Source organism: Sipha flava, unplaced genomic scaffold, assembly GCF_003268045.1.
Source record: "Sipha flava isolate LNK unplaced genomic scaffold, YSA_version1 124_pilon_pilon, whole genome shotgun sequence".
Classification (NCBI taxonomy): Eukaryota; Metazoa; Arthropoda; class Insecta; order Hemiptera; family Aphididae; genus Sipha; species Sipha flava.
Window position 1 is genome coordinate 780,729 of NW_020271750.1, and position 12,314 is coordinate 793,042.

The 12,314-nt window shown below is 34.7% G+C and overlaps 1 protein-coding gene across 1 annotated transcript in view; it reads right to left on the bottom strand.

Annotated features, from left to right (window-relative positions):
- LOC112694155 (homeobox protein caupolican-like) overlaps positions 1–12,030 on the bottom strand; it is a 69,423-nt gene extending 57,393 nt beyond the window's left edge. The window contains exon 1 of the mRNA XM_025569542.1: positions 11,302–12,030. Within this exon, the coding sequence (XP_025425327.1) occupies positions 11,302–11,538 (237 nt within the window). The 5' untranslated portion in view covers positions 11,539–12,030. The remainder of the gene's footprint in view (positions 1–11,301) is intronic.
- Between the last annotated feature and the right edge of the window lie 284 nt (positions 12,031–12,314).

Sequence of the window (12,314 nt, forward strand, 5' to 3'; positions counted from 1 at the left end):
TGTTACACCGTGGTTTTGATGCGGATACTCTAAGTTAAATAATTTCGAGTCGCGGAATACGGAGATGATTGATGATGGCACATGTTACACTCGCACGCGCACACGCCCATAAGTATATGTATACGTATATATTATCTGGATACTTCGTATAACTAAAAATAGCTATCGCGACAGTGATGAGGATGAGTGGGTGCAGAGTCTCGACGGTCGGCGAAGAGAGAGGGCCGAGAGGCTGATGGCAATTTGGTATATAGTGGTCACTCGGTGAAGGGTTGTGTGACATATTGACCGTTGTCCCTGTACAGCAGTGCACACACCATGCGCGCTGTCGCAACACTGCCCGTTGCTCTTGTCCCTTTTCAAAACCCGTTAATTAATACCGTCCACTTGCTAATGATGGGCTACTATTGAATTGTTTTCCGGGCACGCCTGCCCCGTCCGCTGCTAATGAGTTATGAAGGGCTACACCATAAATGGTATTGTGCCCCTAGGCCCGTAATGTGTCACCACACGCCCCTTCGTCGTCACACCTCCTCTCTGCGGCCTGCGACGACCATCACAATGTATTTTTTATTATATTATATACACCTTGGCTGGGGATTTTTTTTATTATTATTATTATTATTATTCTACTATGATTTTATGATTTTTTTTTTATGATCTCTGTTGGACATTGTTGTATACAAGGTGTAGTATATGTACTTGGGCGTTTTTATTAACGTGAAAAAAAAATAATATTAACAGACGGATAAAAAATCGTTAAACATATAATCCTGTGGTTTTCCACGAAACCTCATTATATATAGTTCTACGACATAAACATAGCTAATATAATAATAACATGCACACATGTTTTTTTCAATATTCAATAGCAATAGTATTGGAAAAAATACCCAATAACTATGGCTATTGTAACGTTTCTACTATACATTGTCCAAAATCAATCAACTCAAATGTTCCAGAATCAAAAAAAAAAAATAAAATTCAAATATTTCCTAGGCATTCAGTTTGTTATTAAATGTTACTTATTTGTACTTATGTTACAATATGTTACTTAAAAAAAAAAACCCCCAATTGAACTGTATTTGAATACACATGATTAAGCTTTTCCCTAAGCGATTTGGTTGATATCTCACTTATTGTTGTATTTAAATCATATAACAATTAACGTAACATTAATTTATCCGGTGCCATAAGAGCATAATTTTTTTTAATACGTTTAAAACGTTCCGTTAGTAAAAGGTAATTCACATTTCTGGCGTTTATGTATTTCTCGATGCTTTTGGTGTTTCGAGTTTACATCGCGGCATCGTTTATTGTCTACGGAAATCGTGAACATGCTTACCGCAGTGTTTTGAATTGTTCATGAAATAAAAAAACAATTATGAATACGGCGAGCGCGGGCTTGTGTGAAAAAGATTCATAAAAGCTGTGCCACTGACAATAAACCTTTTCTTGATCCGAATAACGATATCAATGTGGTGCCTACGCATAAAGCGTATTGCTTACTTGAAACGCTATTCACACGGCGACAGCAGTAACGTTTCAGCCGGGCGAAACGAAATACGGTGCTGTGAAACCCCGACGTACTGAAGAATAGTCCATAATAAAACGTCCGTAATATTTTTTTTATGCGTTTTCCGATAGCGATCTAGAATCGCTTTCGAATTAAACAACCCTACCACCCCACACGCCCACCACCAATTCCTGAGTACCGTGTGTACGTACGCAAGCGTGTTTTCCGTGCGTCTTATCTATTAAACACGAAAACGTATTAGATCCATTAGGCAATAAATTTTACCCCGTTGGAATGGATACCGAGACACTAATTTCACATTTCGTGAAACACCAGACGCTTACGCACGTATAATGTACGCGTACGTGTAATTTTATATATACACAGGGTTGATCCGATCACCTTTTTTTTTTAATATTTATCTTCACCGCATTATTTTCTCGTCGTATGCGACGTGGGATTAACTTGATATGTTCATAACTAGTTAGCTTATATACGTATTGTGCACACATTTTACCCCTCTTGTTGTTGATAAAAGCACTTCACCGATGTCTGCGGGATGGGGTGTTGTGAGATTTAAATCCTCTGCGGATTAGCCGATTATTGAAATAAAAAAAATTAAAAAAATGAATAAAAAATAGTTGTGTATATGTTTTATGTGTACAACGTAATGATATATAAATGGATAATTATATCAGGTGGTGTTCAGGCGATATAAGCCTATACGAATGCAAAACAACAAAACTGCCAAAATCCTCTTTTGTACGATGTGTTAAAATTATATTTATTATGCATCGAAAGTGTACGTAGATACAGTAGTACAGACGTTTTTGTAATACTTTCTAAAATGTGTAGAAATAATTTTGTGTATGAACATTATTTTACTCATATTCTTAGAGCATCAAATATATAATACACGAAATTCTAGGTCAATGAATAAATTAACTGTATTTTATTATTTTATGCTGTTATGTAAATTTACTTTGAGAATTTTCAAGAAGTTCTTTATTCAATATTTAATAATACTTTTTAATGTTACATGGTTTGCTAAAATTTTTATGGCACACAGAGAACAAAAAGGTTTATAAACGTTTTTAATTTATTTAAATTCGTGCTCGGTTCATCGATCCGAAATCATGGTATTTAAATTTTCTCGCCATAGTTTCTTAAGGGTTGTCATGCGATATTCGAATAACTTACGGTACGTATAAAATGTTTGAAAAACTCGCACCAAACAAACGACATAATATTTTTCACAAAGATATCGCACGGGTGGGTTCCGACGAAGAATTTAATAAAAATAAACGCGTTCCCCTGATTTAAATTCAGTAGTCCTGCGGAAAACCGTACGGGATATAGCTGGAAACAACGATGCGTTGTTACGCCGCGAACGGGACGATTAAAACGGTCGGACATGAACATCTGATAATACGGGATCGATGAGCGGGAACCGCGTGTGCGTACTTAACAGGCTAGAGTGTCGATTCCCACGGGTGCGCGGAACGAACAAAACGGGGCGTAAACGCATGCACGTGAATATTAAGTAACCGTTTTTAATTATAAAATTTACCGTTTGCACGGACTTCCTGGGTCGGTGTCAAAAGTTAACTTACCCGTTTGCGGCGCGTCGTACGCGCGCGCCCCTATTGTTCGTTTACCCCCGGGTGCGCGTATACACATACGTATGTGCATTACACTCGGTCGGTACGCGTACGGGTACATGTGCGTGCGCAAACACGACGGCCGTGCGGAACACATCCCGCTGCAGGTGGCCGGCGCGAAACCCCCCGCGAGCACGACCGGCGAAAACCACCTGACCCCGAAGACCCCTATTAAGTTGACACAGGTATAAACCGGCCATAAATTTCTCCGTCGCACACACATACAAGTAAATGTACATATACATAATATATGAATACATATGTGTATTCGTTTGAATTATACACACACGTCATACAAATATAATGTACGAATCGGGGACCGTATATGCGCGTATGCGTTTCGCTTGCGTATTCGATATTTGTGTAATATTATACACTGTTTTATTTACGCTCGCGTTAACCGTCGAAATCGTCGCCCTTGTAAATCGATCACCGCACATTTTCCCCACATCGCAGCCTATTGTGTGAACACACGTACTCGTGGTAGACAGTACGCGCGTACGTCGAGGAACGGAAAAAAAGTTTCGACGAAAGTCAACGAACGATTCCATTTGCGTCTGTTGTACGTCAATGCGTTATTGCGTGAAACTTTGTATTCTTCGCGGGCTCGGCGCCGTCATCGACGCAACTAAGGGGTGCTTGGGGGTGCTATAGCAACCCCTGGTTAAAAAATTAATTATTGAAAAACTATACGAAAAAATAGTGTTTTCCTTGTGTCATGTAGTTATTTCTATTTAATGCTTTTATCAGAAATATGAATTGTTCATGACTATTAGTTAATCACATCGTCAGAAATACTTGAAAAATATTCCATTAGTTGTCGCAAGATAATACTAGTGTGAATATTATATGTTGTATATTGTATAATATTTTTATAATTTGTGTATTTCTTAGTATACCTAAATAAAATAATATAATAAAATAAACTGGTATATTACAATCTATGCTTGTTAATGTTTATAAATTAAAATATTAGTGTATGCGTGTTGTTATGGTACATTTAATGATTAAATTGAGATATGGTACTCGGGGTGTGTGTGCGAGGGTTAGTGTGAGCTACGCAATTTTAGCACCCTCAATATTTGGGCTTTAGTTGCGCCTATGGGCGCTGTTACGTAAATGCTGCGTGTCGACGGGAAAAGTCGCTTACGCTTTATCGTCCGACGTCCGTTCGACCGCGCGTTGGAACAAAATGTAATCAAACAGAATATCAACAACTTGTACTGTCGCGAAAACCGATCCGTAAGGTTTACGGCGTTCAACGGTGACGGTAACCCTCGGGTGTCGTTTCGTTTCGCCTTGACCGTGGTGAGCGCAAGTACCTGCATAACCATCAACCGGACAATAGACGATGATATCTGATCGTTGTCACAAATCTTTTTGCACGTAAAAACATTTTTTTTTTTTTTACTCTTTTGAGAAATATGCACTCCAAACAATTATTATAAACCGTTTGCAATGATTTTAACGGAATACCAGACACTTGGATGTTGGACACAGGTTAATTTTGTACTTCGATTTTCAATTTACTGCACCCCAATACATGAAACGAAAACGTGTTGCACGATTCGTATACGTATACACGTTGTACGTGTATAAATAATATGAAATATGTATAGGTATGCAATATTTCGCATTGATAACCTCGGCGCCGGTTAAAAGATCATCAAGTTTTTAGTGTTTTAAATCCAAACACCAAAATGTTCCCATTAACGATTCAAATCTGAGCGCAACTTGTTTTACCGTAGATTGGAATTGAAAACGGTTAAAACTGTTCTTTATTGTTTATAAATTACTAGACAGTTCAAAAGATTAAGAAAATGTTGATAATATTTTTCATACAATAGCGTTATACTTTTAATACTCAATAGTGCCTTAAAAATGTATTAAACAATTATCATACATAGTTTTAGATTGTTTGAATATATTTGCTCATAGATTTTTATTGAAGAATTCAAAGGAAAGTTCTAATAATTCTATATTTAAAATAAATCAATCAATTATATTCAAAACCATACAAAAATATTCTGAAAACATGTTTTTAAAAACCAATACATAGAATAGTATAGAATAGTACCGTTTTCCATTGAATTTTCTATTTTCGATAATTTTTCTTATCAGTAATTAGATTATTATCAATCACGCCAACTAATTATATAATACCTATACATATAATTATTAAAATTATTAATTTTAAAATAATTAATTTCTTCTTGATGAATTTTCTCTTATGCAAACAAATATGTTTTTATATGAACAATATGACAATATGACAATATATTTTGAACTTTAAAGCGTTCATTTTCAAAATTACTGTGAATAAATTAGGAATATTTTAAGGAAGTGTATTATAATATTTTATTAGTAAATTGAAAATGACAATTCTGTTTAATTATAACGATTTCGCCGATTGTCTATTTTAATAGGAAACAGAAAGAGTGATGTGCATAGTTTATTTTTGGATGAAAACCAAGGATATTTGTTTTAAAACTTAACATTTAATAAACAACTAAATTTATGTCACGTATTTTATTTATTTTATTTTTATAAGGGTTAAATAGTTTAATTATTATACGGCGTGTAAACAAACGATGACTGATTTACTGATAATACTTTTAGTTATAATTATGTATACTTGAAATTTTAAAAAAAATTAAATATTGTTTAAAAGTTACCTGTTCATTTTTTTACGAGTGTTTAAAATGTTTGAATTAACTAAATTATATATGGAACTGATTTTCGAGCGTACGAATTAATTTAATTTCTTACACATACCATAAATTTTAATAAAACTACCTTAAGGACATCAAAAACGCTTGTATATTAGCTTTTTTTAAAATCCAAACTACATATCACCGTTTATAATAATAAAATGTAATTCTAAATCGAACTCAAAGTTGGAATTTAATTTATATAATACGAGTAATATATAATATAAATAATTCTAAAAAATATTTGTTGACGAATACTGTGTTTGAATTTTTATGAGGAAAACAAATTAAAATTGTCTTATACATGTTGATTTATTTAATTATGAAAATTAAAAATATATGTTAACTAATAAAATTTGTTGATACATGTCTTTAAACGAAAGCACATTTTATAGGGTGAGATTTATTTTTTTATTTTCGTTTTGGATACCGACCTACGTGTGTATATATTTCTTTCCTCCCTTTTATTTCCTTTTAAATTAAAAATGGCCGATTCTTATGTACATATTCCGGGTTGAAAAAACATTATTCGGGGTTTTAAACTTTACGACTTCTTTCTATAAACTGGCGGTACCATTTTTGTGTATAGTACTAATAGTGGCGCTATGATACTTAAAATACCGGTTCTGCCTTTATTATACAATTTAAACAACAAAGTACAACCAAAAACGCGCTATGTCTCAAATTAAAAAATGTTTAACAAAAATGGTAATAAAATAACAAAACTTTTAAGAACATCAATAAAAAACCGAATCGATTAATTAATTTTAATGCTTATTATTAAAGCGGCATGGCTTCAGGCCGGCCAACAGTGATGGAACAACACGTATATTTATGTTTGTTGATAGCAAAAGGATATGACGTCAAACTAAGCAAGTACACTATACTAATTTATTCCCTTTTTGTTCATCGTAAATCTTCGAAAGGAATACGTCGGTGTATCCAAAATAACAAGCGAAATTTTGTCGGATAAGTATTACTCAAATAATACCTAATGGTACCACAGTATTTATATCAAATTACAGCAGAAATGGATTTAAAGTGTCTACAGCAAGATTCGAAAATTGCCAAACATACACGAATAATTCAGTATTTAAATCAGTTGTTGACAAATCGCGTCAGTTTACATTTTGTTTATCGTTGTTCTAGCGACACGTCCTATGTACACCATGTATTTTGTTGAAACGAATTTTGTAAAATCCATTAAGTACCCTATATCAATCCTGCGGTGCAAATGTTTTGCATATTTCTTGGCAATGGAAACGTATTAATTTTATTTTTTGACAGGTGTTTGTTAACAACACATTTCACATTATTTTTGCACGTTATTTTATAAATGCATTAAAATATACGCAAAACGTATAGAAAATAGGTACGTGTTTTTTTTTAGATTATACTGTTAATATTATTTTGGCCGTCTGATCCAGTTGCTATTTATAATAATTTACTATTTATTCATAGAAATAATGAATTGACTAATAATTATTGAAGATATTTAACTACAAATGAAATTTTAATCGAGAAAATAATAATTATGATGAAAATATTTATCACATTAATCGTCCATTCAAATTTTCAACGATTTTATATGTACCCACGATTTAAAATACAATATACAATTTGAATTGTATATAGTTTCATGATGTACACAATGAAGTACATTTATTCTATTGAACAATTGTTGGTAAACATCTCGGAACACGTGGCATTAAAATGTATATTTAATTTAGAATTCACTAACCTATGTTACGTGAAAAGACAAATCGCAATCGGTGAATCAATATTACTTTAATTTGTCCTTATTATTTGTGCATGTTACATTCATCATTGAAACACTCAACAGTTGATTTCGTGAACGATTTTTGACCAAGCATATTAAATTAATTATTTTACGCATACATAATAATAAGTTTATAAAATATTAATCAGATTTTAATCAGACGCCAACACGTAAATTGTTTAATATAGGTGAATAAAATGTAGGAAATTGCAGTTTAATAATATGTTTCGGTACAAGTCAACACGCCCATAATATACAGCGGTTGCGTGGGGTGGAAAATTGGAAAGCTATAACGATGACCGCTATTTATTTATTTTTTATTCACACTAATAAATCAAAGTAAAATGTAGATGGATAATCGTATAGCTTTGATAAAAATATCATGCATACTACGTAGCTTAGATATCACAGTGAACGCCTATAAAATATAATATAATGTACTGCTACAAATTAAGTTAACCAACAATGATAATATATAAATATGAATAAATAATATAAATGAATAATTCAATGTCACGTTAAACAGTATACACTATTTTCTGCACAGCTGTCTGTAGACACTATTATTTTACGATCCACTTTGAGAACTTGAACATTTCTATTAAATGACAAAAGCTGACGAATTTGATCAATAGAAAAATGTTGGTTGTTTTTTTTTCTTATAAATACCGACAAAAATATACAGTATAAACGCAAATAACTACTTGGTAATTAATTTACTGAATGTGGTTGATACCACCGTAATGTATACGGGAAATACGGTGAAATCGCTACGCAAACTCGACTTATTTTTTTCGTTCAAACAACATACTTTAGACTTTTATTGAGTATAGTGATATCCGCAAACAGTGACGACTCGATATTCGATACGTGAATAGGGGTATAAAGAAATCCTATTATAAACATGCTGACAAAACATTTAAAGCGCCAAATTAGCGTGATGAATTGATTATAGTAGGAAGGGTAACAAACCTTTAAACTTAAATCCGTTTTAATATCATACGTTTTATTACCTCTACAGCTCTACTAGTTTTAAACATGTTTAGTTCACATTTAATATTAGGTAACAACGGTATTCGTTTTGTTTTCAAAGCACGTAGTATTAAATATACACTTATATTTTTAAATTGTTATGAGTTCATAAAAATAATGTATTATAATTCGGAACGTATTCAATTCGAATAATTTCAGTATAGTAGATAAAAGTTATAACATGATATGATACAATTTCTTTTAATTCTAAAGCTATTGCTTTTACCAAGCATAACAATTACAGAATTACGTAATAATGATGTATGGTGATTTGAAAAATTATTACGAGACCTTTTCGAAATTATTCTGAGGACATAAAGGTTGTAGTGATTTTTCTTAAATTAAATATAAATTAATTATTTGTATTTACTAATCTAATTAAGACAGTAAAAAAATATATAATAATTCACAAAAAAATATATAAGTAAACTCATCTATATAATTTGTGTAACACGCATGTACAGTAAAACCAACGTCGTACGTTTAAAAAATACATATTCAACTAATGCGCTTTTCATACGTGAGGAGTGTTTTCAAATTTATTCATATTCAAACTCACCCATCGGAATAACTTTGCCGATTGAGTTATAAAACTCGACCATTGAAAAACCGCGAAAACTCCATGTATATAATTAGACTTAGCGAGCTGTAAAATAAAAATAAAAAAACAGTACACGAGTGTGTTACTGAAGCTCGACGAGTAAATATAGAACCAGGACTCGAATTGAAAAAATGTTTTTTCAACTTTACGACCGTTTTGATTTTATGTCGTTTATCGCTAATGGTAGTTTAAACGTTGTTAAGTTTTTATGTTTATCGTAATCGGGGAAATTTAAACGTTATAAATAATTTAAGTTTTTCGATATTAAAAACTGAAACATTATTAATTGTTAATATTTTTCGCTTTTGAAAATCTAAAAGTTTTATTTCTATTTTTGTCATTTAAAAATATAAAATTATTAAAATAAACATAATTTTTTAGTTTATACTTTATAAATTTAAACGTTGTTCCATACATATGTACCCGCAGGAAGGGCAAAAGGGGCCATTATCCCTACTGGGAATTTTTGTTTCAAAACTTTTGTTAATTTTATACCATGCATATTAATTATAACATAATTTTATTGAGATCCATATATGAATTTTAGTAAAATTTATTATATTATTAGATAATCTAAAATGTATAACCTTTATTAGTTTACAACGTTTACACATGATTGCATATCGCTTAAAACTATAAATTCTTCCGAGTACCGATTTCTATGGTATTTGATTTTGTTCTCATCTATTTTTAGATACACATTGTTTTGGCCCTTAGAACTTTAATCTTGCCCCGGGTGGAATTTTAACCTGCGGGAGCGCTTGGTTCCATATGTAACCGTATAATATACCAGATAAGGAAGTACTATTAAAAATACTCATTAGGTCGGAAACACAGGATGAGACAGAATCACTGTTATAACAAAATAAGGTTTCAAAAAATATCTGTTGATACTACTTTATTTTTGTTAAGAATTTAGATATAAATATTTTAACAGATCCCCTGAATTCAAAACGTAAAAACGCAAAAATCATAGATTTCAGTTGGCTACGATTGTAATTCCAATAATTCGCATTCTGATCGATGGGTAGTGCGACAAAAGCAATAATTAATTGCACACACGGTTAACTTACTACTTAAATATTAATACATGCCAAATGTACAACATGCAAATTGAATACATGCATGGCTCGAGCAATGTTATTTTGATTTAATAGCGCACTTCCGAGTGCATCGTTTTATCAGAAAACATAAATAATTCATACAACAGTGATCAAATATTATAAATAGCCGTTATTTAGTCGATTTTTTTCTATTGCTCAGATGAATTTTGTACGATTTTCGATAGGAATGTACACTGATTTTTACTCGTAAGCATTATTGATAACGATATTATTGAGATCATAAGCGTGCACACGGGGTAGTCAGGGTAGGTACTTGACTATTCTGTGAAACTTCCAACCCTCACCAAAATATTCAATATGATCACAATAATAAATAAACATATTATTTTCAACCACTTCGAAACATTAGTTAACGTTAAAAAAAATGTATGAATACTGGAGAAATATAGTTTTTAAGTTAAATGAAGTTACGAATGCAAATTTTTTGTTAATATTAAATGATAATAATGTTATGTTTGACTACCTTGCCAGTTATGTCTGCACACGCTTATGATTGAGATACTATCTAAACAGAAGTAGAAATCTAAACCATACGCACGCGCCTATTCTAGGGATAAGGTTAACGTAATATTGTGTAAAAGGTACACGTACGTTCAATATCGTTTTAAAACCACTTTGGTTACGATAAAAATCGAATTACGTGTTTTTGAAATCGTTCGTCGCATTGTTCTGTTCGGATAAACATATGCGACGATTAACTTTCGATGTTTTTCGCAATCGAATTCGATCGTTTTTCGCGGCAACCTTACGAACGTGATGTTCGCGTTACGAGCCGAAAACCCGTAGCCCTTAAAAGACACGCGACCACCGGCGAACGGATAATCGCGATTGGACGCGCACGTATGTTGTCCGTGACAAATGCGATCAAACACTCACGTGCGACGACGTCAGGTACGAATCGTTGGACACGTTGTCCGTGTCGTTTTGACGGGGGGCACCAGCGGCGACGTCCAATCTATGCGGTGGCTGGTGCTGTTGAAGTTGGTGCGACGGCTGCGGCTGCGGCGGCGGAGGCGGAGGCGGCGGCTGCTGTTGCTGGTGATGATAGTTATGCGGAGGTGGCGGCACGTGATGATGCTGCTGATGGTGATCCCAGTAGAAATGGTCCATCATGTTGACGCATGCACGCACCCACCTACACGAACGACTCGGCGCCGCGACTGTTTGTGCGCGCGACGTTATCGCTGTGGCCGTGCGCGGTACGCAGTGGCCGCGGTCGGGTCGAACGTCAAGCGGCGCCGTCGTTGCGGTTCGGACAGCGGCGGCGGCGGTCGTACGCACCGGCGGCGGTCATGATCGTCGCGAGCGCGCGCGCTCACCTACGCCAATACGTACTCACGTGGCCGTGTTCACCGATCGCGGACGGGGGTTGGGGGAGGGTATGAAAAAATAACGGAACGCGACGGGATCGAGACCGTGCGCGATCGGGGACGACGAGCAGACGGGAGATAAAGTCGAAATATATTTTTACGGGTATGCAAAGGTAGCGGATAGGGTGAGCGATCGTGTTCGCGGGATAGAGGGTCGGTCGGTCAGTCAGAGAGGGAAAAGAAACTTTAACGTTAAGGGCCACTGCGACGAGTAAGCACGACTCGCCCGACCGACGGACAACGTGCGTATGTATATGCGCTTGTACGCGTGTACGTGTACGTGGGTGCTGGCCCGGCCCCGTACGGGAGCGCGCGTTCCGCCCGTTGATAGGTTGATTACGTCACCGTTCGCCCCGACGTATACGCTGAACACGTGCGCGCGTGTGTGTGTAAGTGTACGCGCGTGCGCCTGTGGACGCGCAAGACTGTGTGTGTTGGTGTGCGCGTGTGCGCGTGCGATACTCGTGTACGTTTGGATTAACGACAAATTGCCCCGGGCGCCACTTTCCGCATAAAACA